The following is a 23,125-nucleotide window of genomic DNA, read 5'->3' as shown; positions in this document are numbered from 1 at the left end:
AGATGTGCTCCAGCTGTCACATATGCCCAAAGTGTTACTTTTATGTTTTCACAGGCTGGACACTGCCTAGCAATGTGCAAAGCTCCAGCAGAAGCTGTTTTTCCAAGGCCATTCCAACTTAGACATGTACATAGTAACTTTCCTCATCCTGAAGTGTTATTTCCTGCCTAGTGCCTAGCTCAGCCAGGTTGGGAATCCTGGACAAAACAGGACAGAATCAACCTTTTGGACTAGCATGACCTAACTCCACTTTGCCTGCTCAAGCACTCACTATTCTCCATGGTTATTGTGTTGGTCTTCCCCTCCAGCCCCTCTAACACTTCCTTTCCACTTATCTATGCCCAGTTTATCTGGATGAGAAGAGGAAGTGAGAGACAGCAGCACATTCTCTTGTTCCCAGGTCTCTTATCTGTCACTTACATCCCCATGTTCTTTAAGCACTGGGGTCCAGCAAACACCAGTTCTTAGTGTCACATGCAGACAGATGAGGGTGGGAAGGGAAGGAAAGGGAAGACAAAAGCTTTAAGCACGTGGCAATCACTTCTGGAATTTCAAGCCAGCCTCCTGATAACATGCTGCACCTGGATTTCCACTCAGTAGCAGCTAAGCAAAAGACAGAAAAACCCAAACACGTAAGACTCATCACAAGCAGAAATTCTCGCTGATCTGGTGATGCTTCTTACCTGAAGGCAGCTTCGTTCTGCTCTAGCTGGACCAGATCCAACGTATTTCCCTGGATGGGGTTCATCACCCTGATAACAGAGGCCCACTGTCCATTCCCTGCCTTGGGAGCACCGAAGATGGACTCGGGAAGATTCTCGTTCAGAAAGGCTGCGGCCATCTCTGCAGCCAGCTCCCTCTCATCTTCACCTGCAGCCTCCACCATTTCCTACAGCACATGAAAGGACACGGAAACAAACAGCTCAGTGAATTTATATTTCCAGACACATGCTGCTGCTCTGCGTAAAAAAAAAATAGCCTTCTTTTTCCCCTAAGCTCGGGCATTCCGGGGCAAGGTACTGCCCGTGAAGACATGAAAGCCGACAAATCCCAAAACTTCCACCCACCCTGAGCTTATTCCCAAGCGAGCCTCTGCAGCTCAGAGCACAGCAGCGTCAACTCTGCCCTGCCCAAGGGGCAGTTGATTTGGAGAAACAGCGCCCCAGACAACTCTGGAAACAACACTGAGAAGAAAATAACCCACTGAAATCCAAACATCCTCTAACCGTCACAGAAAACCCAGAGAGCAATGTTACACAAGCATGATTGTCCTCCAATATGTGGTTCTTGAAGCCTGCCATAGTAACATGCAAAGAAAGGAGCACTGGGAAGTAGTGTATTCTACTGAAATTTCAGTTTTGAGGAAGATCTTCACTCCCTTCAGTCCCTGCCTTCGCACAGGGCACAAAAACTAGCAGGCAATGGCAGCAGGGAACTAGCGAGCAGGGAGGATTTCAAGCTGCAAAAGTCTCCTCCCAGGACTTTTTTCCCCAACATGTACCTGCTCCCACCCCAATTACCTCAGCCATTTGCTGCTTCCTCTGTGCCTTGGTAGCCTCGGTGTAAGCATTGTGGTCCGTCTCAATGATGATCAAGTTGTTGCTCTCTGGGTGAATGACAAATTTTCGGGGTGTGTACTGCAACGGGAAGGCCACCTGGTTGAAGACTGCCCCCAGCTTCTCCAGTGCCAAAATCCTAGGGGACAGAGATGTGACATGTTGACCAAGGTCCAAAAACAACTGTCCAAGAGAACAAAACTGGAGCTGAGCTTTACATCTGTGAAACTGGCTAGTGCCGGAGACAAGCAGCACTTTCCTTGGGCCAGACAGCAACTAGCACACAGCTCCAGGGAGCAGAGCAAAGCTAGCATCCTCAGCGGGTGCCTATGCTGTGGGACAGGTGTGCCCTGCAGTGCAAGGTCCTTGACTTGAGGGTTCTCACTGTCCCACCTTGTGTTCTGAGTGGTGCTGATGCAAATTCCCAAGAGGAACAAAGAGCACATGGAAGAAGGAAACTGCACATCTGGGGAACACATCATCTGAATTTAAATGTGACACAGACTTTGACACGTAATCAAATGCTCCTCAGAGGCACTTTAGTTAAAACAGTTTGAAAAATGCAATGCCAACTCTTTCTTCCTGTGACTTGCCAGCTGAAATGCCAGTTCTTCTGGCATCTGGTGACTAAAACCCACAAGTCTCTCCAGAAAGAATGACTCCTTTAAAAGCAATGAATGCTATAATATTTCAATGAGGACAGATATGAAAAAAGTGCCTGTTCAAGTGCATACAGCAGAGCTCCTGAATTTACAGTCCATTATTTTCATTTATTTTTTTAATATCCAAGATGAACTTTATAAAAAAAGGCAACAAATACAGCCCTGTCATGCCTCCAATTTCTTAAATCATATGACTCATTTTCTGCAAAGCAGCCAATTCAGATCAAACACCACAAGATCCTAATACACAATAGGTTCACGTTTATTAAAAGCTTCCCTCTCCAAGGATCAGAGAATTTAAGGGTAACTTGAATTACACTTGTTATTTAAAAAAGCTAAAAAATACATATCAGAAGCACATCCTATTTCTTTTTGTCCTTATATTCTATTTGTTTTCTGAAACTCATCCAAGTGTTTCTATCAAATCATTATCCATCACCAAATAACCTCAAAAAGACCTTAATTTTAGGTCACTTTACCTCTTTCCTTCTGAATGTCTAGTGAGAATTCACTACCCCTCCGTCAGCCTAGCATCCCGGTCCAGAAGCGTTTGTGTTCCCCCATCAGTTCTTACCTCAATGTGTTTGTGGAGATGGCTACAATGCCCTCTGGGCACTGCTCAGAAGCAAAACCAGATGCGAACTCCAGTGTCTCATAAGACAGGGGAGTCAGGTGGAAGCGTGACTGATAGGAATAGCTGAGCCACGAACGGCTTGACATGGCCAGCACCTGGGAAAGACAAGAGATTAGGTCTGGGGATGGAGGCAAGCTCACTCCTAGCAATACGAATGGATGTACAGTGTCAGACTCCTGTCCTATAAACAACTGAACTCCTGGTGGACTCCACTCAGAGCATATATTCAGAGATAAGCTGTCTCTTGAGAGCAGGCAGTTATCTGGAAACTGTGCACAACACAAAGAGGAACTTTGAAGCACTATCAAGACGACAAATACTCAAATTGAGGCACAATATAAACTGTTATCCATAAAAGCCAAGATCAACAAGTACTTTCCTATCTGTTTTTTTCTTTTGAACAATAGCCTGTTCTAATGGGAACGAGTCTTTTAAAACAAATACTCTACTGCTTTGTCACAATCCAAATGCTGTAGCACTCAAGTGAAACTGAGTTAAAATAATCGGTAGCTTATTTTCAATCAAGTTAAGGGAAACAAAGGAAGCAGATGGACTTACAAACTCTTCAGCTCTATGCATTTGGCTAAATCAATTTCAGTACAACTTCACTATCTGCCTGAGCAACAACAGCTGGAATTACACTGAAACACTCACAGGCTACCAAGTCCATCGCTGACTGGTCTAAGCAGCATGCTTTTTCCCCTCATAGTGTGAGACAAAGAACCAAGACTGGTCTCGAAGTACAAAAGCACTCAGCTATTCTATAAGCATTCTCTGCTAGAGCTGCAAAGCACCTCATCTCCGAGTGACAGCTGCCAGACCGGCAGGAGCAAGTTCAAGAGGTTCACCCAGTGTACTGTAACATTAAAGCAGAGCTCACATTCCCAGATCCATCCCCCTACACTGACCAGCAATCTTTCTCAACTCCGAAGGTGTCATCCAAAAATGAGTCACGCAGGGGGTGGCTGATCTCCCCAGTGCCACATCAGAAGGGCGGGATATGGCACTACTGACGAAACACGTTCTTCCCTCTATGCCAAATCCTGCAAATATTTCCTTGAACCATGCATGGCAGCTGTCCAGCCCCTGGCTGAGCCGTTTTCAACATGCACGGGAGACAACATCCACTGCCATCAAGCAGCCTAGGGGTAAGATTTCTGCAAGGGGCTCTTTCCATCCCTGTGCGCCAAGGCAGACAAGATGAGGTTCTTCATCAGTTCAGTGTCTCCAAGCCCAAGGATCTACTCTGTGCTTTCCAGGCACACTGCAAGCAGCCTGCAGGTCGATAAGCCCTAGTTCGAAAAAGGCTGGGCAGCGCTGCACATTACTTCCTAAGAAGCAAGGGGAATACCAACAAGAACAAGGCTGGTTGTGAAAGAGCAAGCTGCAAGCCAGGCAGCTCCAGAATGAAGTCATTCTACTTCCCACCCTTACCTGGAGGGTCCCTGCTGTGCTGCAAGGATGCTCCCTCACCCTGCCCACCAATAAATAAAACTGCAATGCTATATCTGGGGACTGGACCTGCACCCCTGAGAGCTCGCCTCACTTACCGCCTCTTGGCCTTGCATTCGGACCCTGAAGAGTTTCACAGGCCGTGAGCCGAGGTATCTGGTCCTGGTATCAGAAAGATCGCCAGTAACGGGATCCAGAACAGTTCGCAGCAGCACACCGTTCTTGACATTAGCAAATCAAAAAGTTAGATCAAAATTACAGATAAACTACCTAGAGCTATTATTCAAAACAGAGAGACAATTTCTGAGAATCAGGTGTTTGTTTTCCTAGCTTCTGGTACAACTCTCTTCTACAACCATGCTATATCTAAATTGGCTCTTAATATTAAAAATCATAGCTTCTGCACACTCCTACGGGGCAGAAGGAAATTACTGTAGAACAATCCCTGCACACCCCCCAGAAACAAAAAAAGCCAAAAACCAGACTAAGCAGCCAGGTACATCGCATAAGCCATAAAAACCTGAGTGCTGATTCCAGATCCTAATCCCTCTCGGTACCCAAAAATTCATGCTGCTTAAGAAGGGCTTGCATTCTGACATCAAACTTGAGGCATGTGAAAGAACCTAGATTACTTTGATTATTTTTACCACATGTTGAATTGTCAAAACAACATTTTTTGGTCGAAGATCACAGAGTCAGTACTGGATGCAACAAAAAGCTGTGTAACAGCAGAGCTATTAGAGCAGAGCCTGTGGTTCTGGGCAGTTACTTCTTTGATACTCTGCCCTACAGGCAGTTTTTCTAAAGAACTGCCCAACATTTCACCCAGAAACATTTTTTAGAACATGCCCTCTTTCTGGAAGGGGAAAAGCATAATTTGTTCTATATGAAGTCTGGGTTGTTATGCCCTTTTAACAGGCCTTAAGCCTAGGAATGTATGGGGAAACCTTGCACCTCTATGAAGTCACCCGGTGAATTCCCCGGTCACAGTTTTAAGCATGTTGTAACAAAGAGGGAGCAGTCAGGCTCTGTGTCGCACTGCATCATAACAAGGCTATTTTAGCAATCCATCCTTCAAGCGAAAGCTCACCAAGACACGCCTGTCAGTACCAGGCAGGCACCTCTCACCTGCAGTCCAATGTTCAGGTATAGAAAGCCAATGGAGCCTCTCTCGCCCAGCTCGTCCTGCTTCTCTGTGCCACCCATCTCCACAATGCACAGTGACTCGGGCTGTGCAGGAAGGGCCTGCATACTCAGCGGCTGCAAGCAATCCTGTGGGAGACGGACAAGAGATACCACACCAGTCAGCAAGGCTTGGCATGGAAAAGGGGATTCAAGCTTCATCTAAGGAGCTTGAAGATGCCCTTTTAAATCTCCATAAAGAAGTATTCAGAAGAGAAAAAAAAGAAAAAAGTCACAATAGACACTGGCTCTGTGGATTTTGGCAAGCAGGAGTGGTAGCAGCCGTGGGGTTTGGAGAAGATAAACTGGATCCTTCCAAACTGTTCTAGCACAGTTTGCAGCTATTTGGCATGCAGAGACCTGAACAAAGTTTATGTTACTTCAGTCATCCTTTAAACACTCATCTGTTGCACGCAGAGGAACGATAATGCTGGTTTGCTGCTGTCCCACTTGCAGAATGAGTCTGCTCTTAGTACAGGTATAAACAGTGAGACGGGGAGGCAGGGGCAGGAAAAAACCCAAACCAAAACAAAAAAAACCCAATGAAATGTTTTCACATCCTATCAGCTGAACTTCCAAGCATGGGTGAGACTAAATAAAACAAGGAAATCTGTTACAGGTTAGGATCAAGGGCCGTGCTTCCTCCCAGCCAGCAGAGAAAAGCCATGCAACCTATTCATTCCTGGCCATCCACCTGAATACAGAAAGACAGCCTGGACAGACACAGCCCACCTCTGGAGTACCCTTCTGAACACTTCAAGCCAGTAAGAGGCAGAAACAGCACAGCTACTCACTGAAGGGTCAAGGGAAATAATTCTGACAGTGTTGTCCACCAGCCCAACAGCAAGGAACCGGGAGCGCTGCTCCCCAGGGGGAACATTGGCCAGGCTCATGCAAACGACGTCGGCAGACATCTCCTTTCTCTCTGTGTACTCATTCAGCTGTCCTGACTGAGGAAGAAAAACACAAGAGACTTATTAACTAGCCAACGGGGCAAACCAGCACCAAAACATCCCTCCACACCTCCCCCCTCACCTTTATTTAATTGTTCATTTATTTTTAAGGCAGTGCTTTGGATTTTTTGTATTTTTTTCAACCATTTCTTTACAGCCCTATTTCAGCTATGATTGGAAGAACCAGCTTAGCAACAGGGTTATGTACACAATTTCCGGTCTCAATTACGAGCTTCAGAGAGTTTAATCAGTCGTTAAATCATCTCAGACAGATATAGTCCAGATACTTTGATCTATCTGCTCTAGAAGGATGCTTCACTACAGAATCCTTTCTGCAGATTTGATCAAGGTTTGATCAACGATCAATTTCTGGCATACCCCATACTCTGCTTTGCTCTTGCAAACTCATTCACAACATTAACATACATACCGGGTCCATCTCAAAGTAAACCAGTTCTCCTCCAGTAAGTGCTATCACTACTTGTCTCTGGTTCACAGCACATTTCACGATGGTTTTCTTTCCTGGTGTCTTCCATTCATTTACTCTCTTATCTGCTCGGATGTGTCGGATCCCATCTGGATAAACCTGAAGGAAAAAAGGTCACATCAACTCTCTATTTACTATCCCTTCACAATTCCTATCTCACTGGTAGTTCTGACACAGAAAAAGCCCGAGGCAAACACTGCTCCTGGCAGCGGTGATCCAATAGCCAGCAACAGGCCTAGCTACAACAACTAGCATGCAGTCAGCTGGAAGCACTGCATCTTCAAACCACAGCAAGGCACTACTGAGCATGCACCAAAGGGGACAGGACCATCTTCATCTGGTCCAGCTTCACTTAGCAGGATATAAAAAGGGAAACGCTGAATTAAGTGTCATTCTCTGCCAATCCACACCTTTAGACAAGAGGTATGTTGCACTACAGCTGTGCAACAAGAAGAGAGTGGCAGACATAAGCAGACATGCCAGAAGCAGCTTTCCATTACCTGCACCAAAGCATCATCACCAAGAAGAGAGCAGGACAAGGTGGGTGTAGTACCCAGGAATCCAGAGTCAGTCACTTCTTCTACAGTCTCTCCGATAGACAGCACCAGTGTGGCATTTACGAAGGACACGATGATATAGGCATCAAATTCATCTAGTCAAGGGAGACAGGGAAAAAAGGGTGCTGATTAAACAAATGGAAGGTCTCCCAACAAAATTAGCAGTCTGACAGATGTCTAGCAGTTACTCTTCAGCAGAATTCCTGTGATAACTACATCTGCTGGCAGTATCATGCAAGTTCATTCTAGGACAGGCTGTCCAAAAGCCAGCCACTGCAAGACCCCAAACAAGGCAAGACTGAGCCAGGGATCAAATGATGATCCAGATCCAGAGACAATTTGTGATACTCTGGATTCTGGCAAGCAAGACTCCTGCCTACTTTTTTCAAAGCCAGCACAAGGTCTAGAAGCCTTTTAGACACTTGCCCCATCTCACACGAGGAGCTGAATCCAGATTTAACACCCAATGAAGTCAAATTAAATACTCCAATAATCTGAACACGTGGAACCCATATGCAGAAATAGCACCACGGATGCTGCACACAGGAGGTTGCAGGATCACATCTTTATCTAGTATCCACATAATAAAAGGCTGCAAAGAACGATTAGGGAGCACTGCAGCAGAGGAGCTCAGGGTTAAACTTGCTCTACCTTCATCCAGAATCTTAACTAGCTTACATACACACAGCCACCCGTACAGTCTCCTGGTATGAGAAACAATATATTTTTAAGACAGAGAGCAAACGTTGACCTTTACTTCTACTGGAATAAGTGACAGGATTACAGCTACTCTCTTCAGTACGGGCTTCTCTCAAAGGGGACAGCTTAGGAGAGTACAGTAGCTTGGAGGTGGAAGAACTATGCTAATCAAAATAGTCTTAAGAGCTCAATTGGAAATAGGGAAGCTTTTCGGGAAACACGGTAGTAGGACTGGGTAAAAAGGAATGCCTTGGTTTACTGCTGGCCATTTGCATTCTGCAGAAAACAACAGGCATCAAAGAGGGGGAGAAGAAAGTCTCATTAAAACAGAGTAACAAACAAAAGCAACAGAAACAATGAAATCTGTTGGGAAACGAAGCCAGGAGTCTCAGTGGAAAAATAAGATTCCCTCAGAGAAGCAACTCCACTTCTGCTGCTGTCATGCAAGTGCCATTTCTTAAAAAGAAAAAATCCCCCACTTCAACCCAGCTCAACTTCAAACTCAGACTTATGTACCACAGCACAAGACAATTAGCAGAGGTGAGGGTGTAAGAGAGCTGTCACAGCTTCTGCCCTCGAGTAGACTTTCTCCATAATTTCTAAATGTGAGTGACATGGAGAAGTGGCTAATGACTCTCTAAGCAGGAAAAAAAAATAGAGAACTCTCACTGGGATGAATACAATATGCCAGTAAATACCATGCAGCAGCTTAAAGAAGCTGAACCGGTTAACTGAAACAAATGCGTCAGGAACTGATCCTTTTCTTATCCACCCTGTTTAGAGGGAGGTGTTGCCAAACCTGCTGTGTCACTTTTATAACAGAAAGTTCTTACATACAGCTGAAAATATGCAAGTGAAAAAAACCACCATTCTTCTCTCCAACATCTGGTATACAGACCACAGCTCCGATTAAACTGAAAAGCTTTGTATAATTAAAGCAATTCCAGCAGCGGTCTGTGGCTCTGTTACTACTCTATTAAGCGGTCACAACCTATAACCTCCAACATGCTTCCAAACCCCACAAAGAGGAGCGGGTCCACTTGGGGAAATGAGAAAACAAAAACTGAACTTGCACACAGAAACTCATTAGTAATGCCAACTACTTAAACACTTGGCTTAACAGGAGAATTTCTCTTAACTTTAACAGCAGATGGTAAGAGATCAGCAAGACATACACCGTTACACACTGGTTATTTTCTACACTAAATAGCAGCCTCTCATAAAACCTGCATGAATTTTGCAACACAAGAAAAGAATTCCTCGATCGCTATAAGCGGAGATTCTAGCAGGCCACAGGATAAGTATTTAATTCATAAATATCCTGTAGACAGGATGTTCTAAAAATTCCACTTCAAAGACCGTCACTGCTTTCCAAACTTCTTGAGAGCTGCTGCCTTCCTCCCTGGGGGCTGTCATTCTCATGACAAACCACGATGTCCCAGCTGGAGGCCTGACCATGTGATTTGGAGCAGGACAAAGGACTCCCATTTGAAAGCGAAACAGATTCCCTTAGTCTTACTCTAAACGAAAAAACTCATTCCTACCTCTTAATACTTTTTTAGCTCTCTATTTTCACTGGCTTACAGTTATATTAGAGTGTGCCTTTAAGTCTGTGTCAATAATAGTGACAAGTGCATTTCTGCCTGAAGTCCAGTAGTGTTGCTTAATGCCCCTCTGCTGGAGCTTTTGAAATAAAGGGTTTGATTTACCAGAATTAAGTCAGTGAATAAGACTCATTCATCTAGATTCAAACAACACAATTTTGGTTTAGAAAATATAGCAGCCTAGTTGAAATTAAGAGGACTAAATCCCTGGGGCACACTGGGAAGTATTCTCAGTTAGAAAAAGAAAAGTTCTATAGATTTTAATATGAAAAGATATCTACTTAGCTCTGCACAATCCCAAGCATACGATCAGGCTGCCCCGAGTTTTGAACAGATAGACATTATTTTGTATGCAGACACAAGACTTCAGAGATGCTTGTTACCGTTCTAATTGCTCCAGTTAGCTCCTTTCAGTGTGTAACAGACATTTTAATCACCCTGAAGAACCACAGCTGGACTCATTCTCCTAAGCATTCAAAGTTTTCTGCAGCTTCATGCACATCATGACCAGTTATGAAAACATCACATTTCAGTCTATGAACTCTGTATTACTGTCCTTTCTGTTATGTCATGGATTCAGTTTGAGTCAGTCCATGAGAATTCCATTCCTATATGCTAGTCCATGCCTGATACAGTTTTTTTCACACTCTGCAGCATCTCAATTTGCACAGATACAAATGCAGTCACCACTAGCTCTCAGAGGAGTTCAGAGAACCAAGAGATGAGCAGTGACAAAGTTCAGGATTATTCTCACTTAAAAGATACTGATGGGATGACAGCACTTGTTCCTGGCCTTCTGTTTACTACTGCATGGAGACTCGGCAGCTGTGACTCACTGCACATGGCTTTTCATGCAAGAGTGCCAGGTAGGGAACGCAGACTGTTAGCCCTCAGCAAACATCTATCTCCACAGCAAAGCACACAGCCGTCTAGCTCCCCAGACCTCAACATTCAACTGCAAGAGAGGGTTTGGTCCAAGTGCCATCCAATTCTGTCTGATGGGCTGACGCATTCCATATCCACAGGGCATTCCCATGCTGGCAGTACCTGCAGGTGCTTCAAGCACACTTGATCATTTTCTCTTGGGAGGTCTGTACAAAGCAGCTGGGAGCTAACCCTCTGTCTAGGAAGGGAGCTGAAAAAAACCCTGAAATTGTGCACCTCTGATTTTAGCACGAACTGACCGTTCTGCAGAGACATGGTTGATTATTTTGCTCCCCAAAGACTGTAAGATGGAACAGAAGCTGCTTTCTACGCCTCAGCTACTGAGCTACAAAGGCAACAACCTCCGACTATACAACAGCTTCTAGAATTCATTTACTGGAAAGCTTAGCATAGAAGTAGCCCCACGATTTTGGGATTCGCTGTGGTTAACCTGTGGGACAGTACAGTAGCCCCTAGCAGTAGGTACACACCTGTGGTGATCAGCACCTCCACCACCAGCCACCTGTGGAAGAAAAAAAAAGGCTTGGTATTGGTAGTGTGTATCACCACGTACCAGCCAAGGTTAGTATTTGCTTTGAACGCTGCAAACCTGTACGTGTTTTACAGAGGCCTTGCAGCACCCACACACCGTGGCACTGAGGCAGAGCCAGGCAACCTGACACTGCACACTCAAAAAACCAGCACTTGGGCAGTTTCAAGATCAGATAGATACACGTTTGGAAAGGTTCTGCAGCCTTTCTGATTAAAACCCACTAAAACCATTCCTGAATTCAACCAGTTGTAACTTGGGGATCAGTTTCACATAACTTTAAACCGTATTCAAAAAGTAGCATGGTTCACAACAGCTACAGATTCCAGCCTTTCTGAAATCACGGAGATGTTCATGCTGGAATCTGGAGAATTTGGAAGGAGGAAAAAAAAGAGGAGGCAGTGAGACTGACTGTTTCATGTAGGTTATCAATGGTCCTCCATCTCCTGAAAAGTCAAAATCATCCTCTGGAACCCCAAGATAAAAGGTTTTAAAACTGTAAGGTGATGTCAGAAGCCTCCATCTCTCAGAGGGCGCAAATGTTACCAACTCCTTTTCCAGAAGGCAGGAGCAAAGGTTTGTCTCTAACAAACCAGAATGCCTCTTTTAAGAAAAGCACCTATTTTTCATATGAACTGTGGAAATACTTGTCTTCTGACCCTTCTATGTCTGGGGAACATGAAGCCACTTCATGCTCTAAGTTCCTTCCATGCTGCTCAGACAGTACATGAGCCTCAGAACACAAGCAAAGGAACCGACAGCAGGTCTTGGATGGCAAGGTAAATCCCACAGCAATGTTTGAAATTCCCACAGGGTTACTGGCTCCCTGGAAGACACACGACTGTGACTGCTTAAAACCAAGATACCATGTCACCACAGCAAGCTAAGGTCTCCACTACAACAATCTGGCACTTCTGTATCCAGTGCATAAACATACAGCAAGTCTTTGCAAGATTTATACAAAGCACTGCCTCAGAAATAATCACTGAGACCATCAGTACCCAGAATATATTCCAGGCTTTTTAGGTGTTTATGAGGAACTCTGTTCTCGCCCGCAAGAGAAAGGCAGGACAAGGGACTATTTCCTCTTGTACTTTAGTAAGGCAAACCCGTTATTTCAGATCGGGGGGGGGGGGGGGAACCCAACCCAAAACCAAACCCATAACCCAGTATATTCTGCCAATTTCAAATCCAGACCTTCCTGGAATCAGCAGCATTCCATACACTGCTGGGATTTTGAATAGGGAGCATGTCCTAGCCCAAATAGACTGTTTTCTTTGCAGATATGCAGAGATGGAAATAATAAAATACAGGCACTGTTGCTGATTTATCTTCTTTGTTCCCTAATTTGTATCCTACTCTCTCACAAAGAGCTGATTACTGTAGCTGTCAACATGCATATAAAGAATAGTGAGTATGTTGCAACAAAGAGCTTAATCATTGCCTGTTGATGCCGGAGCGAGAACTTATGGGAAGTGGGAAAGGATAAGAAGTTCAGCAGCTTCAGGCTGCAAATGTACAGCTGACACAGCATATTGGGTGATGGATGCAGCTGCAGGCAGGTGCTTCTTTGTCAACGGGAAACATGACAACCCTATGGGACCAGAGGGTGGCTTCTAAATACAAACAGGGGGCTGCTGATTCAAAACACAACTTTTGGGGATGGAACACAACCATGATGCAGTACCTTCCCTATCTCCTTGGCCAGAAACAAAAAAACACCCAAACAAACAAAACACACCAAAAAAACGTTATCATCTCCCTGTGCTTTATGAAAATACTTCATACCTTCAACATGTCTCCTCACAGTCCATACAGCATTGGGGTTACCAGGCAGCTCTGAGACTGCCATTTCAGATACCTAAAAGTAAACAGGAACAAGGTTCTTTTGCAAACAGATGTTTACACTTACTACAGTAAGTCACCAAACCACCAGCAGTTTTTAAGCTTTCCCACAACTGGGCAGGAAAGCCAGTAATTCCCATTTCTGATGCTCTCTCCTCATGCAGATGTGCTACAGGATAGAATACATTTAGCAATGATACAGCAGCATTACAGCTGTGGATGATCAGCATTAAAACAAGGTCACCCACCCCCAGCAAAGAGATCAGAAGCAGCTGGCAGAGACACCAGGAATGTTCCAGCTCAATACACTCAAGTTTCAGAAGAGACAAAATGCAGGTGGTTGGAATAAACTGAACAAGAAGCCTTTGAGAGTGCAAGAGTAAACAGTACAACCCTTCTATTTTCAAGAAGCAAGCCTAGAGTAAGTTGCTCTCCAGACTATGGCAAAAGGAGAATCCCTTCATATGAGCACCTTATTTGAAGGATTTTTCCCCCACTGCCCTTGCCTCTCAAGCTGTTTTTCTGAAGTGCTAGAAGTCTTACCTCAAGTCCATGTCTTAGAACCCTCAGAGATGACCGGGGTCCCCGACCACAAGCCACATACAACTGGGGTGTGTCTTCATTGGCCAAATCAGCTATCTGCGTGGAGAAATAGTGTCAAACAATATCCACAGGAAGAGAAAATAAAATGAAACTATATATGCCGCATTATTGCTTTAAAAATGTTTTTCTCAAACACTGAAAATAGCAAAGATGCCATGGGGTGTACCATCTGCTGCCCTGAAACAATGTCAAGTTTTAAGCAAACCCTCAGCAGAGCAGAGAACTGGTCTGATGGTCAATACAGAAGCACAGGACGGCTGGCTGACACCCTGTGTCTGGATATATATTTATCACCAAATGAACCAAAAGCTGCCAGGCCAGCTACCAATCTTAGGCAACTGTCTGAGAATTTACCAGACTTGCTTTTCTACCAGCATTTACTATAGAGCAGTATTTCTGGAAACCTAGGATAACGAAGCTTTGGTGACTCTGCTTACACACAAACACTGCAGAAAAGCAAGGAAAAAGTCCTGCATCTACAACCAATTCCTCTGTAAATGAGAAAGACTTACGTAGTGAATGGGAGCTTGTTGATGGCAACATACCTGACAACACAGAATAGGAGACAAACTGTCCAACTCATCCACCAGCACCAGGTTCTTGAGTGGTCGTGGCTGGAAAAAGAATGTGTCTCCTTCCTCAAGAGGCATGGCAGAAGAAAACTCCGGCTCCTCATCATCATCACCCAGGTGAGCTATCTGGTACAGGTAACTTGAGAAAGAAAGCAAGAACGACAGTACGTTCAGTGCAAAGCTCATGTAGCCTTCTCTAAGTAAGGCTTAGCCAAATATTCAGGTATTGGGCAGGAGAGAATCCTTCTGTACGTTATACAGCTATTAAAATTTAGCCCAAAAGATCATCATCTTCATGATAGAATATTTAAAGGGAATCAGAGGCCTGCAAAAAAAACCCCAACAAAAACAAAAAAACCCCAAAAACCCACAAACAAAAAGATCCACCACAACCACCCCCCTCTAAACCTTTGCTAGCTGCTACTAGCAAAGGTATCTCAGAGTTTCAGTGTTTTCTCTTGTTTACCCTTGAGCCTTTCAGATATTCTTGCATTAGAGCCAAAGCACTGACAGCTGAGGCCAAAAGCAAGGCCAATGGCTAAGACTGCAACCCCGTAACTACCTATTTTACTGGAATACTCTCCCTATTTTTAACTGCATTCCCTATTCCATTTTATGAGCCTAAATATCACAATGATCAAGTTAAACTTCAGAGGAGAACAAGTAAAAACAGAAAGATAGACTGATTTACTTCCTGGTTTTAATAAAGCTCAAGTGAATATGGCTTCCTTGAGCTTCGTTTATACAACCTAATTCAGATTCACTCCAGTAAACTGGCTGGAGCTCCCTCAGGTGGCTGACTGCAGATGTAAGGGGACAAATAGTATAAACCTCCATGCCCCATGAATTCCCCACTTAAGACACTGCTAAGCCACCTTCAAAGGTGTGCAAAGTCTCGGAGTCTTAAATATTCTGGAACTCCAAATGTGAGTTGAAAAAGCCCTCAACTATACATCTGTTAAGTAAAGGATCACAGTTATTAGTTACAAATGCTATCTACTTCTGAGTGGGCCATAGCATGCAGAAGCTTGATCAAAACTATCAAATTCATTAAAAGATAATTCACCTGGATATATGATGGACCCTATATGAACTCCAAGCACTCAATTCTTCCAAAACCTACTGCAACAGCATGTCATCTTTTGTTCTCTGCACTACAATATCTAATCTGGGTTCAAACCACAAAAAAATTCCCCCATTCATACTCTGAACCCATTGTTCTGCTCAAGCCATGTGAAAAAAGTATTAATCTACGCATTAGAACAGGTGTTGTCTTTATATGTTCAGTAAGTTCAAGGGCCGGTTTGCAGTCCTGAGGAGAAACAGTCTGCTTCAGGGGAAAATGCTGACATTTACTTACTGGTTTCCAAATTCAGATGCCACAAAGAGAAACCCTGTTTTCAGCACACACATGGCAGCAGCAACAGGAACAGTGTCAAAGTACTTCAGTCGAATCTCTGTTACCTGAAAGCAGAGGAAGATGTGACCACACTAGCAAGTACTAGAGCTGTACATCTGTGATTTAATAAAATTAAAAAAAAAGCTGCATAGCTGTCCTCTCCAAAGGAACGAAGCAAGAGAGCGGGCCAGGCTTAACCACATCAGTAGTTTGGGGCAGCAGGTTATAAGTCACAAAATCCAGCAGACTATTTTGAACCCAGAAGTCAGGCTGCCCGTTTTATTCTAAGACTTTCTGGCTTTGGTAACACTGAGTCAGTCTGGAAAAAAACAGCTGTGAAAATAGCAAGCTGTCTAACACGAAGAAATCTGCTTCACTGATCGCCAGCCATTCCCCAATACGTGAAAAATTAGCTGTCCTGAGCAAACTCCTACATTCAATATGGTTGCAAGCTCTTGGTGAAACATCTAAGAACAATTTTAAACCACTTAAAGATGCAACACAATCATCCTTTGTACCAAATTTGACATGTTTAGATGGAGTAATTAACATTCAACATTTACTCCAACAAACCAGCTGTTTCACTACAGCAGAGATCTTTTCATTGCAAAATACTAGGACAAGCAGCAGCAAGCCACTTCAAACCTGTCACTTCAACTCATGGACCAGCTGTACGAAGTCAGCTACCTCACTTGCAAAAAGACTGATTGCAGCATGTAAATATTCAATTAAGAGATGAAATAGAGAGCACCTAATGTGATCAAGGGAAACTAAGTTCCCCAGAATTAGTTTTTAGAGTACCTTCTAGCAGGTTTGTGGACCACACTTTACAATACATCTTTTGAGTAAAGGACTGCCTGTAGAACTGCTACAATATGCCCAAGTGACTCTGCAGCATAGTTCTCACAGGATTTTGAAAACCTCATGCTGTGCCTCTATATGAGCAAACACAAGTCACTACTGTGGGTATAACTGTATTACAAATCACATAATACGTGTTACTGCACAGCTACACCCACAATATTAAGTACTTATCACTTCAGAGAATTGAAATAATTGACTAAGGACTCTCCTCGAATGCTTCAGTTTTTCTTCATGTGATGCTTACCATGTCTTCATCTGTCTCCAGAGTAATTTTGAAGATGTCTCCTTGCTCTGTCTGGGCCAGAAAGAAGAACATGGACTTGGTCTTATGTGTGGCAGAGCAGACAAAAATCATACCTCTCTCTGGGTCATCCAAGTCATTCTGTTAAGAAAGAAAACAGAGGTCATTCATGGTATTATCTGGCAAGTACAGGTGTGATTTCACTGACTGAAGTACTTCCATTTCACAGGTGCCTTAAGAGCTGACAGACAGCATGTGAGGAGGCTTTTAACATGAAGCACACCCTCTCTGTTACACTTGTAGTTACCCTCAGTACATCTCTGCCCCAAAAGGAAATACATTTCTAAGATACTGTGCCTGAGCATAAAACCCCTCCTCCCCAAACAATTCTCATGTATCAAGGCCAAACACAGAGGAAAAGGGCTGCAATCCACACACAGCTGGTTCTGAGCACCTGAACCTTGGCAGGTGTTCAAAGCACTCTCAAAGCACACAACAATTTGCAAAACCAAAGGAGGAGAAAGCAGCCTCAGATGCAACAGAGCAGCTGTCAAACTCACCGGTGTAGAGGATGGCAGCCATGACTCACCATCTCACATAATCCTATCTCACACCAACAGCGCTGCCCCAGTGGTGCCCGATCAGAGTCTTTGGAGTATCTCCAGCATAAATCTCAGAGAAGAGACATGAACCAAACTCATCACTTCAGGCTATGCCCACCTCCATCTTCCCTCACAGATAACATGCAGACAGTAGGCCAACACACTTTCAACTTTTTTTTTTTTTTTTTTTTACTTTAAAATCTCCCTGAATCTTTGACCTTGAAAGAAAATACCAAGCATTCATTTAGCACTGACAAAGGTAACCTCAGAAAAAGTGCAGGAATCCCAAAATTCTCACCCGTCTCCTGGGAATTGGGCATCTGATATCAGGCTGGTCACCGAAGTTTTTATAAGTAATATAGTTTTCAGAACAGATCAGCACCCCACTAGGTCCATCAGAACCACCAGGAACTGAAACACAAAAAAGAAATACTATGAGACAAGCCCATACCACGGATCTAACTTACTGCCTGCAAAACAGTTCTGTTTTCCTTAAAGCAACACAGTTTCCAGTGCTCTCAATCACCCTACATATACAAATCTGCTTTTACTGAAGGGGAAGACAGAAGACCGAGTACTGCTGCCTGTGTTGGCATGAGAACAGGGCAGATGGAACTCAAGAGACCAGGAAGGATGCAGCTTCAAACAAATTGCTTGTGTTTTATCCTTCCTGGCTTATCCTTGTCTAGAAAGCCACAACATGCCCAAAATACCACATTAGCAGCTTGTCAGTTAAACACAACCCTGGCATGGTTACTTTTTACTGGTTACTGGCGTGTTTGCTTGCCATCAATAAAACCCACCAGATGGTTTTCTGACATGTTTTTCATTCTTAAGAGTATATATTTTTAAAATACTTCTATTGAGAAGCCAATGTAAAAAAAGGTTATCATCAAAATAGCAGTAGCGGTCAGATCCAGCCCAGTATCTGGTGTCTGACAGCTGTCTGCGGAAGATGCAGGAAGACGAAGAGCATACAAGGATGCTCCCCCAGTTTCGCTTCCTTTGTGCTTGGAAAGGAATCTGCACCGGTTCAGCAGTTTCCCAGGTCGAAGATACTAGACTGGCTTTTAGTACACTGATTCATTTACTGCCTTTTGAAGGCATATTAGCTGATGGACCCGTGCAAGAGCATACAACAGCACCTTTGTATTACCTACAAATATACACTTTTGCATCTGCTACCAGCTAATTTCAGTTATCATCTCTTAGCTTCAGAATCCAGAGAACATCCAGAATACATTTAAAAGACGAGAGATCAGGAGCACTTCCAAACCACAGCTGTATCTATGAGTTCTTAACATATTTTCATGGGTGAACCACCACTCGTTATCTGACTCCAAAGTCAATTAATTTACAGTAATGGCTCAGACGACCATCAAAACAACTTCTAAGATGTAAAGCACATTTCTGCTGTTCCCCTGGGGAACGGGAACCAAGTAGATCCACAGGAAAATGACTTAGTGTCCAGTACCTGTTATAAGGAAGTTGCCATGCTCTTCCAAGGGCTCACTGTATTTCCTAACAACATGGTTCAAACCCAAGTCCAGTTCATAAAATGTCAATGTCTGTTGTGTGTTGGCTGCTGCTTCTCCTGTTGGATCATTGTCTGCTTCCTAAAACAGAACGCATGAAGCTGTCTTTCAAGAAAGGCATTAAAGGAGGAGCAAAGCTGACACATAGGGAAACAGCTTTGAATAACATTAGAATGAAATCCAAAAGAACTGCTGGAGGATGCACACAAAAAAGGATTCAGAGGTAGAAAATACGCCTATTTGCAGTTGAACAGCAAGAATTTAAGAAGAGTCACCAAGACAGAAGAGATTTGCCTGTTCTGACTGAAGGCAAGACAAAAAGCAAGTAAGCTTGTGACAAATTAAAGTTGTCTCGGACAGCAAAAGCAGCCAATGTTCCCTGCCTCCACAGACAGATTCAGGACAGAAGAGGAACGACAAAGCACAAAAGACAGCAAAGGGAGATCAAGTTCTTCTCACCTCATAATCCATTTCCAGACAAGCAAACATGGGGTTTTCAAATCCTACATCGACTCCCACCACGTGGTAGACCAAGGTATTGGCCTTGTGGGCTTCCAGCGGGGAGGATATGGTGAGACGAGCAGCAGCATCTCTGTTCAAGATATACACCAACTTCTGCTTTTCAATAGCACCTGCAAGGAAAAGGACAACAGCACTTGCAGCACATCACCGGATGATCAAACCTGATCATACCTGCAGTCCAACACTGATACATAACTTAGCAAGAGGATGTCAGCATTACTTCTGAAGTTCACCATTGGTATTTATCTCTGTGCCACCAATTAACTTCCAATGTTTCATTTTAAACATTTTGGGCTGCAAGCACTAATGACAGCTCCAGCTCTTTAAAGCCAAAGCCTAACCCTTTGAGCTATGTTCATCTAGCCCAATACTCAATCTACAATGGCTACAGGCAGACCTACTCACTCATTCCACCACACAAGAGATGACAGACTGCAGGGAAGGAAAAACCAAACTGAAGAACTGAAAGGTGTTCCATCATTTAAAGCCATTTGGCAAGAAGACCTTTCCTTAGAAATATTTTAACTAAGAAAATGTACCCTTGCCTGATACACAGCATCCCTAACATTGCAAAGATCACTCAGCTATCAACGTGAATGGTACAACTGTGACTGTGCTACCTTCTCATCCATGAAAACAAGACTTGTTTGAAAGAAAACAGTATCATTTATTCTTTTTCCTAATACAAAGAGGCACTGTTAAAACTACCGATCGTTGAAAGTCCCTGCTTGCACCGTGTAGGAAAGCAGCATTGCACAAAACTGGTTTCAGCAAACTGAGAAAGTTCCTGTGCCACGTCACTAAGACATCGTGTAGTAAAACTTACTAAAAAACTGAAACCCATCCAAGTGTCCTTCTACCTGTGAAGCCTTATCAGAAATGCATCTAGCTGTCTTCAGGATACATCTCAGAGAGGAGAGGTCAATTCATAACACTGTTTCAAGGTTGCTGGAGCTGACTGACTACACTGTAGCACCACCGCCTGCAATCCCAGCCTCCCTAGCAGACATCATACTTCAGGGCTCTGCACACTGCTAAGCCAGCCAGCCTCTTTCCAAATTGTTTTGGCCCAGCATTACAACTAATTTGTGCAATTCCATCAGCATCAAGGAACTATTCCGAATGCCTGCATTCTCCTTGACACATCTCATAGCTCAACCAACTGCCTGAGAAACACTTCCAATTATACCTGGCAGAAACTCACTCCAAAATAAATATCCACAAGACAGGAGCAAATACCAAGGAGAAAACAAGCTGACAGACTGACTTACTGATCATGACGGCACGGCCCTTTGGGTCCACAGCCAAGTACTGGCCTGGAACGATTCTGCGACATCCACTCTTGCCAAAGGTTTCCTGATGAATCTTCTCAAACACATTCTTGGAGGGCTGGTACTCCAGAATAACAATGCGTCCCGAATCGCTGCCCACCACGATATAGTCTTTGGTCCCACCTGTCAGTCTGAAGGCCATGAGTGAGCGAATGACTCCAAACACTTCCACAGTCAGCAGGGTGTGAACCTTCCCTGTGTTGGGATCAGGGCGGAGTAACTCCAGGATCTTGCCCCGGGAAACAACAATTTCTTGTTGTTTGGTTCCTAAAGAACCCAAAGCGTTAAGAGTTAGCAACAACACAGGAGAACATGCAAATTCAAGAAGCATTATAAGAAAGAAGATAAAACTTCACAACTACTAAACGCCAGAGTTCTAGGATTCCCGTAGAGCAATACAAAACAACATATGTTAGTGCCACTATCATTTAAGCACCTTTTAACAGACCAGGAAAGTGAACAAACTACTACCGAGATTATCAAGCCAAACTTCTTTTGATCTTTCCACAAGAGCTCAAGTAACATGCTCAAGAGCAAATGATAATATACCAGTGAAAAAATGCTATACTTAAGCAGACTAGCTTCAGCAACCAAATAAAATAAAACCCAAACACCTTTTCTCCTCTACTACACAAAAGAGCTCGGGAATGCTCTGAAAGAGCTGCAATGGGCATCAGTCTCAGCCCTCTTCTCCTCCATCTCCTCTCAACTGCCCTCACAGCCGAAATTTAGTCTTTGGTACAACATCTGGACTTTTGCTTATAGGGATGACTTCCTCCTCTGTCACCCAGACCCTCGTCACCTTCAGTCAATTAGCAACTCTGTGTGCACTATACTACATGAGTTAGGTGTACACATCAATTTGGACAAAATGATGGCTGATCCGGTTTTAGACATCAAGTTCCTCGGGTACTGCATCACAGAGAAATCAATTGAAATCCCGCCAGAACAATGGGACAAATAGGAAAAGTCATCAAACAAATCAAACCTGGACATTAGTACGATTATAAAATTCTACAGCATTTTGTTGGACATTTAAACTTTAAGTTTAACACGTGATTAATAAGGAGAGTAGCTCTGTCATTCAGGCCGTTCACAGACTACCATACTTCCTTTGGCAAAACAAATGCCCCTGGAAAGCCAAAACCTCAACCAGCACCAGAACTGCAGTGGTCTCCAGAGTGCTGGAAGCAAGGGCATTAATCATGCCCACGATGTGTGAAGGGAGCACAAAATTACCTGAGAAATTGCCATGGATAGCATAGCTAATGCCGGTGGCACGCTGTAGCGTCAAGTTGTAGAGAAACATGTTGCCAGCAGGTTCGCTTCACCTTATTGTAACTGCCAAGTCTGTAACAAGTAGAACAAAAATACACGCTTTGCAAAACCTTCCATACAGCACCGAGAGAACTGCTGCCCTCGTTTATCTGTGCATGTTGCTTTACATTAGCAGACTAACTGCCGCCCTGCTAAAAGTTATTTGGTATTTATTAATACCAGGAGGCAAAGGCTCCCCAAGGACAAGCAGGCTGCCGAGCACCCGCGGAGCTCCCGACCGCGGCGTGACTGACCAGGCCTGGCAGCTCATTTCTGCTCTTACACTTTTAGCCGTTCAGAATGCAAAACCGGGGACCCCCCCCCCCAGAGGTGCCCTGCGCCCTTACACCTCCCTGAGCCGCGTGTCCCTTAAGCCGCCTCCAGCTGCTCGCAGCGAGCGCCCCTGCGGCTCCGAGCGCCCCCCCTTCCCCGGGGCTGCCGCGGGAGGGAGCCCCCGCTGCGCGCACCCGCAGCCCAGGGGCCGAGCGCTCCGCCGCCCCCAGCCCGCAGAGGCCCGGCCGGGCCACACGCCGGGCGCGCTTCCCACGCTCCGCGGGGAGCAGGACCGCACGCCCCGGGCCCTGGCGCCAAGCAACGCCCGGCCCGGCCCAGCCGCCGCCGCCGGGCTAGGCCCCAAGGGGCCCGCGGCTCTCCGGCCGCTCCCCCCCTCAAAATGGCAGCCTGTACGGCGCCTCCTCAGCCGAGGGGCCGGCGCGGCGCGGCGGGGCCGCCCTTACCGTACGGATGGCGGCGGATGCTGTTCCTGCCTACGCGGGCGCGGCGCCGGGCCCCTCCGCCATGAGCCCCGCGCCTGCGCGCTGCCTGCTGCCCTCCCGCGCCTCTTCGCGGGGGCCTTCCGTGAGGCCCGGCGCGCGCTCGCCGAGTGGCGAGAAGGGGCTGCCCGAGGAGGCGCCTGGATGGCCACGGCTCAATGGCAGCCGCTCTCCGCAACCGAGAGCCTCCGAAATAAACCTCAGCAGCGTAGAAGCGCCGGGGGCGCGTGGGTGGCCCCGCTGCCGGGCGGAGCCGAGGGG

General features: G+C 45.0%; 1 protein-coding gene and 1 non-coding gene across 2 annotated transcripts in view; both read right to left on the bottom strand.

The window, feature by feature from the left end:
- SF3B3 (splicing factor 3b subunit 3) overlaps positions 1–22,955 on the bottom strand; it is a 30,687-nt gene extending 7,732 nt beyond the window's left edge. The window contains exons 1-19 of the mRNA XM_037409218.1: positions 22,829–22,955; positions 22,014–22,124; positions 20,715–21,041; positions 19,381–19,553; positions 18,861–19,002; positions 17,685–17,797; positions 16,788–16,925; positions 15,641–15,744; positions 14,254–14,419; positions 13,649–13,744; positions 13,049–13,121; positions 7,427–7,578; positions 6,870–7,025; positions 6,281–6,436; positions 5,433–5,576; positions 4,403–4,525; positions 2,793–2,947; positions 1,521–1,695; positions 684–889 (exon numbers count right to left, since the gene is read on the bottom strand). Of these exons, the coding sequence (XP_037265115.1) occupies positions 684–889; positions 1,521–1,695; positions 2,793–2,947; positions 4,403–4,525; positions 5,433–5,576; positions 6,281–6,436; positions 6,870–7,025; positions 7,427–7,578; positions 13,049–13,121; positions 13,649–13,744; positions 14,254–14,419; positions 15,641–15,744; positions 16,788–16,925; positions 17,685–17,797; positions 18,861–19,002; positions 19,381–19,553; positions 20,715–21,041; positions 22,014–22,083 (2,669 nt within the window). The 5' untranslated portion in view covers positions 22,084–22,124; positions 22,829–22,955. The remainder of the gene's footprint in view (positions 1–683; positions 890–1,520; positions 1,696–2,792; positions 2,948–4,402; positions 4,526–5,432; positions 5,577–6,280; positions 6,437–6,869; positions 7,026–7,426; positions 7,579–13,048; positions 13,122–13,648; positions 13,745–14,253; positions 14,420–15,640; positions 15,745–16,787; positions 16,926–17,684; positions 17,798–18,860; positions 19,003–19,380; positions 19,554–20,714; positions 21,042–22,013; positions 22,125–22,828) is intronic.
- LOC119158086 lies at positions 17,418–17,497 on the bottom strand. The gene has a single exon (XR_005107760.1). It is a non-coding gene; the product is annotated as a small nucleolar RNA SNORD111 (small nucleolar RNA).
- Positions 22,956–23,125: the final 170 nt, after the last annotated feature.

The sequence above is a fragment of the Falco rusticolus genome, chromosome 15 (assembly GCF_015220075.1).
Source record: "Falco rusticolus isolate bFalRus1 chromosome 15, bFalRus1.pri, whole genome shotgun sequence".
NCBI classification, from domain to species: domain Eukaryota; kingdom Metazoa; phylum Chordata; class Aves; order Falconiformes; family Falconidae; genus Falco; species Falco rusticolus.
Note: the sequence above shows the minus strand (reverse complement) of the source record. Positions and strands in the feature narration are given on the sequence as shown.